This window comes from Leptopilina heterotoma, unplaced genomic scaffold, assembly GCF_015476425.1.
Source record: "Leptopilina heterotoma isolate Lh14 unplaced genomic scaffold, ASM1547642v1 Lhet_81, whole genome shotgun sequence".
In the NCBI taxonomy this organism is placed as follows: Eukaryota; Metazoa; Arthropoda; class Insecta; order Hymenoptera; family Figitidae; genus Leptopilina; species Leptopilina heterotoma.
In genome coordinates this window covers 1,359,347-1,365,949 of record NW_025111185.1, presented here as the reverse complement: position 1 = coordinate 1,365,949, position 6,603 = coordinate 1,359,347, and the positions used below count along the sequence as shown (strand labels likewise).

The 6,603-nt window shown below is 26.5% G+C and overlaps 1 protein-coding gene across 1 annotated transcript; it reads left to right on the top strand.

The window, feature by feature from the left end:
• The first annotated feature begins 2 nt into the window (after nt 1-2).
• On the top strand, nt 3-5,508 carry LOC122511309 (nucleolin-like). The gene is made up of 4 exons (XM_043626465.1): nt 3-283; nt 449-839; nt 2,062-2,175; nt 4,507-5,508. The coding sequence occupies exons 2-4, from the start codon at nt 452-454 to the stop codon at nt 4,794-4,796; spliced, it is 792 nt and encodes a 263-aa protein (XP_043482400.1). The 5' UTR covers nt 3-283; nt 449-451; the 3' UTR covers nt 4,797-5,508.
• The last annotated feature ends 1,095 nt before the right edge of the window (nt 5,509-6,603 follow it).

The following is a 6,603-nucleotide window of genomic DNA, read 5'->3' as shown; positions in this document are numbered from 1 at the left end:
TAACGAATCATATCTCAATGTGAGCTTAACATTATCAACGGGAACCAATCACAAGAGAGCTACAACAAATTACTGTATTCTGATTGGTGGACGCGGGGAATATTCCGAAACTGTGTATACTTGTCCGCCAACTGCCGTTTGCCGGACACGGCTTCTATTCGACGTCGATAAATATTCGAGGTTCGAGCGCCAACGTGCAGTCGCGTGGGAAGATAACAAGCTCGTGATCCGGCAGCTTTGCGTAAAAAAATACCGGTTAACCGCGGCTAAAAATCTACAACAGGTAAATTCCCAATTCCAATTATATTTTCAATTAATAATCATTCTCAAAATTAATTTCCTTTTAATCCGTTTTAAATTTTCCAAAAAAAAATCCTCTCCTTTACCCGGCGAGTGTTTAACACGCCACGAACAGACACACGTTCCATTAAAACGCGGGTGCTTTCAGAAAATGCCTCCACGAAAGACCAAGTTGAAGGAGGATGTGGCCACCGATGTCGCAGCCGAAAATACCGACGCATCACCACCAAAAAGGAAGAGAGAAAAGAAAGTTCCCACAGAAAAGTTGGAGGATGTAAGGGAACCTCGTTTTCCGAGGGCGGCGAAAAATAAGAAGCCCGAAGTCACGCCAGAGGAGCCGGTAAAAACGAAAGCGTCTGCCAAGAAAAATGATGCAGCCCCAAAGAAAACGGCCGCCAAGTCCAAAAAAACCAAGGATGTCGATGATGATGAGCCGATGAATGATGAGGATGAGGATGCCGTTGCAGAACCTGAGGTTCCAAAGAAAAAAGCTCGTGGAAAGGCCGCGGCAAAAAAGGCGGACGCTGACGAACAGCCAGGTAATGCTTTCTCATTTAATCATTATTTTCCTGTTATTATCCTAAAACAAAATGTCGCTTCTGAATGATTCCCGCATTATTTTCTTATTATCGAATTTTCAAAATTTTGCTTGCATTATTTTATCATTAAAATGCATTGAAAATTGGTGAGGTGACGGTTATTCTCCTTTTGCCCCCCTCGTTATTCCCCCCCACTGACCCCCTTTTCCATCGTTTCTGTTCATACATATTTAATCATTTTTATCGTTTATGTTTTTCGTCTAATCTCCCCTCTCCCTATATTAACTTTGTTGCGCTTAAACCTGTTTGACTCCCCTCTTCCATTAAAGAACCTTCCAGTGTGTTTATTCCCCATCCCCCATCGTTGGATTGCACTCGTTTTTACACTTGTGGCCATACTTGTTTGTCTTTTAACCGGTGCATGACGTTTTACAGGGTTGCCTTTATCAAATAGGTGGACTGAATTTTTTTTTTTTTTTTTTTTTTCTGTTGAAGAATTTTTCTTTCTGTTTACCTTTTTTCTACCATCTTTTTTTTGTCCCAGAAAAAAATTTTGTTTTTCACATGAGGAATATTGATTATTTCGTAATTGAAATTTTTTGCGACATTGTTCTTATGAATTAATTTAAATTGTAAATATTTGTATAATTTAATAAGTTTTTGAAAATTATTTGTGTTTTTTTTTGGTAGAAATTTTGGGGTGTGGTCATTTTTCGGTAGTGAATTTTTGAATTTTTAATCAATAAAAATTGTTTCTCTGATGAAAGAAAAGTGAAATTGTAAAAATGTGTAATGTAAAATTTTGCTGATCGTTGCTAAGACGATGGGAGAAAACTTATATTTGTTGATTGCGCAGACGTCGTATTTAGAGCTTTATAATCTGAAAAGCTCAATTATCTCTAGTTTGTAGTTTCAATTGTAATTTGATAATGTAGAATGTAAAATTACGACTGCATGATTTATTCGTTTCCTGCTTTTTTTGTTGAATTGAATTTTTTTAATTTGATTCTATTTTTTTTTTGTTTTTTTTTCACACGAAATCATAAACACAAAAGTGTTACAAGAAAGAAAAATGATTACAATTAATTTTTTTTTTATTCATCATTTTCAAAATTAAAATTCTACTTCTTTTTTTTTAATTCTTTATCCCGTTCACAGAGTTCTGAAAAATTTTCGATTAAAATTAAATCGTCATGAACGAAAAATTTTGTCATGTTTATAGAAGCAACAACTAAAACGAGTAGTGTAAAAACGAAAAAAAAACCAACTGCCGATAAACCAAGCAAAGAGGAGGAAGTCAGTGAGTCTAAGACAAAAAAGAAAACCAAAGCTGCTGGTAATTTTCAAAATTTTTTTTTCGATGCTGAAATTTAACCCTTTATAGATTTTTGAGAAGACAGAGCCTTGTGAATTGTCCCTTTACACAACACAATTAGATTTTAGGTTCTTTTATTTAGCAATTTTAGTTCAAAATACTATTTCGAATATTATTGCATGAAATTATTTACGAAAACTTTCTCTATAATTTAATTATTTTCAGCTAGAAAAAAAAATCAGGGTTGCCACAGGTCAGGGAAATCAGGGAAAAGTCAGGGAAAGTTAAATTGGTCAGGGAAAAGTCAGGGATTTTTATTTAAGTAACTGGAAAAAATTGAATTTTAGAGAAGTTACAAATGATTGCAGAAATTCAATTATTTTCAAAAGTAATAAAATTCTTCGCAGAAATTCAATGATGTTCAAAAATTAAAAAAAAAAATTCAATTGTCTTTAAAAATAAGAAAATTCTTCTCCAAATTTCAATTATTTTCAAAAATTTTAATAAAATTCTTTGCAAAATTTCAATTATTTTCAAAAAATTTTTCTCAATTCAATGATTTTCAATATCTACAGTTTTAATAAAATTTTTCAAAAGTATTCAATTATTTTCATGAATAATAAAATTCATCATAGAATTTCATTTATTTTTAATACAATTTTAATTGAATTTCTCGAAAAAATTTTATTATTCTTGAAAATTTTATTAAAATTTCTCGAAAAAATTCAAATTTGTTTATAAAATTCTTTATGATAATTTAGTTTCGAAAAAAATTCATTTATTCAATAAATTATTTATTTTTGTATTTAAATAATTGAATTCTTGTAGAATTTTCCAATAAAAATTGATTTGAAAATGAATATTAGTTAAAATTTTAGATAATAATTGAATATTAAAAAGCATTATAGCATGAATTTTTAAAAATACATAATTGATAAAATACATAATTTAATTCTTTCGAAGAATTTTAACAAAATTTTTGAAAATAGTTACATTTTTCGAAGAATTTACTTAAAATTGTATTAAAAATAATTGAAATCCTGTGAAGAATTTTATTAATTTATAAAAGTAATTGAATTCTTGCAATGAATTTTTTCAATTTTTTTTTAAAATAATTGAAATAATGTAAAGAATCTTATTATTTATGAAAATAATTGAATTCCTGCATCGAATTTTATTACATTTTTTTAAATAATTGAATTCTTTTGAGAACTTTTATTAAAAAAGTAGATTGTGAAAATATTTGAATTTCAACGAAGAATTTCATTATATTCGTGAAATTTAATTAAATTCTTACAAAAAAAATTAAGAGAATAGTTCCATTTTTCTAGGAATTTACTTTAAATTGTATTATAAATAATTGAAATCCTCGGAAAAATTTTATAATTTATGAAAATAATGGAATTCTTACAACGAATTTTATCAATTTTTTTTAAATAATTGAATTCATGTGAAAAATTTTATTACTTGTAAAAATAATTGAATTTATGCAACGAATTTTATTACATTTTATTTAAATAATTATATTCTTTTAAAAACTTGTATTAAAAATGTAAATTTTGAAAATTTTTGAATTTCAGCGAAGAATTTCATTATTTGTGAAATGTACCTAATTTAATTCTTGCAAAAAATTTTTCAAGTTAATTTTTTTTTTGAGAAATTTATTTAAAATTGTATTAAAAATAATTGACACCATGTGAAGAATTTTATTATTTATGAAAATAATTGAATTCTTGCAACGAATTTTATTATAATTTTTGTAAATAATTTAATTTTTTTTTTGAAAAATTTTATGGAAATTAAAATTTTTATAAAACATGAAGATAGCAATTTTTCCGAGTCGATGACTCGGAGTAATTGATATCTTCATGTTTTATAATAATAATTAAATACTTATTTAAAAATTTAGTTATTGATGTTTGCGAATAATTTTACAATTTAAGAAATTCGTAAGTAAATGGAATAGAATGTTTTTTTTTGAGTATCTAATAATTTTTAGAGTGAATCAGAATATTCTTTATGGTCAGGGAAAAATTGAAAATTTTGTCTGGAAATCAGGGAAAAATAAAATTAAATATTTGTGGCAACCCTGAAAATGTAGTTTTTTATTTAATTGCATGCTAATTGAAAATTAAAATACTTAAAGCACGGTACTTTGAGGGGAAAGCAAAATAGTGCGCTTTACTTTCTCTAAAAGTCTAGTTTTAGAAACTTTCACCAAGAGAGACCAGTTTTTCAATCTCATTCTAGATTTGCATAAAATTATTATAAAGGGTTAAGGTCTTGATGTATAAAAAAAAAGAAAAGAGAATTAAATGAAACACACGTCTAAAAGTATCTTTTTTTCCAAAGCTGGTGCCAAGAAAGGAAGAGGCAAGAAAGCGGCCAAGGAACCAGAAGATGACGCAGAAGAGGAAAATGCTGAGACAAGTGAAAAGGAGGATGAGGAAGAATCTGGTGAAGTAGAGGAAAATGGAAATGCGCAAGAAGTCGTTGAAAATGGAGGTGGTAGCGAGACCAGCGATGACAAAGAAACAAAAAAGAAATCCAAGAGCAAACCTGCCGCCAAAAAGGGAAGTGAACCCGCCGCTAAGAGCAGCACTGAAACAGCGGATGATCAAGAAGGTGGTGAATCTGAATAGTAATGTTTTTATTTTTAAATTTTTAATTTTTTAAAAATTAAAAGATAAAAAACAAGTTGCGACTTTTTACGTTTCTAAAAAAAAAAATAAATAAATATTCACCATTTATAACACGCGGGACAATGGAACTTATTTAGCTATATATGAACATTTTTTTGATGAAGATTTTCTTAAAAGAATATTTAAATTATAATTGTTCCATGAAAAAAAGCCCTTGTGGATATTTACTATTTACATCTATAAGGAATGTAATGTGTATAGTTTCATTACTCTGTGTGATTTTTGAAATACAATACTTTGTGTATTATTTTATATTCCTAAAACTAAAGTAGTTATAGATGTAGACATCTTTATATCCTAAAAAAAATCCGAAACATCGGATCTATCAATAATACACGACCTTCATTTTTCACACTTTGTCGCGTGTCGATTTTCATCAAAGGACTAAATAAAAAAAACTGTATTTTTTTTGTTGTTTTTTGACGCGAGCACTTTAAAAATAATTCCAAGCTCATGTATAAGAAAAAAAAATTTTTTTTTTTTGCAAACCGAAAGTGCCGAAAACAATGTCAAATGGTACTTATCGTATTTTAATTAGTCCTTAAGATTTTACTTGAGAGAAAATGTTGATCAATAATCGATATTGTACTTTTTATTAGTTTACTTTTTCAAAAATTGATGATAAAATGCCCATTCCTAAAATATTGTTAAACTGGTTTTATTCATTTCTTATGACATTAACCCCCCAATTAATTTGTAATTTGCGAGTCACGGAAAATTTAGAAATTAAGTTTTCTTTTGTTTTTAATTTTTCGAAAGGAAACTATAAAAATTTGTCAAGTCTTTTTTTTTTAATTAGAAAAATTAGAAAAAATCGATGAGCAAAAAAAAAAAAAATGCTTTATTTTTTTTTTATTTTTATAGTGTTCGTGTAGAATTAAATTAAACTAGTTGAAAACTAGTTTTTAGGAAAGAATATTATATATTTAATAATGATTTTTGAGGTCTGATAGAACCTATTTGTGGAAGATTAAAAAATTTTTTCTCAAATTTAACACTTGTATTATTTTGTAGAAAATATAAAATTCACAATATTACAATTGTAACCATCGTTTTTAATATAGTTTTAATAAAATTATACTAACCAGAATCTAATTTTTTAAAGAATAATTTTTAATCCTCGAATACTTTAAATATTTTTGCAATAAGAAGTCTCTTTGAGAAAGCAAAAAAAAAATTTTAATTTTTCTGAAAATTCCTAATCTTTGATACTAAATTTAAAATAAATGTACAAATTAATAAATTGATATTTTAAATTAATTTGAATATTATACAAACTATTGTTCTAAACTAAGAGAATAAAAATATGTACAAAATTATTAATTCTAAAATGAACCAAATAATCTTTTTTTTTTCTTTAAATTAAATTTTTCCATACTTGACAAATGCAATAGTTTCAATTATTTGTATAAATAAAAAAAAGTAATTAGTTTCCAATTGTTCTAAATTTTGATTTTAAAGATATTTACAAACTTTTAAAATAGAATAAACCTAATAATTTTTCTTTTTCAAATTTATCCTAAATTAAATTTTTTGTTACTTAACAAATGCAATAATTTAAAATAATTGGAGTTTCCCGCGCATTTTTATACTTGAACCAAGAAATCAAAAATCAATTATTTCTTTTTTATTAAAAATAGAATTAATTTTCTCTCATGGAAAATTTTATTCTAGGTTTGGTGAAAAAAATATTTTTAATAAACAAGAGAATTAAATAAAATTTAATGTTACGATTTTTAAATATTAT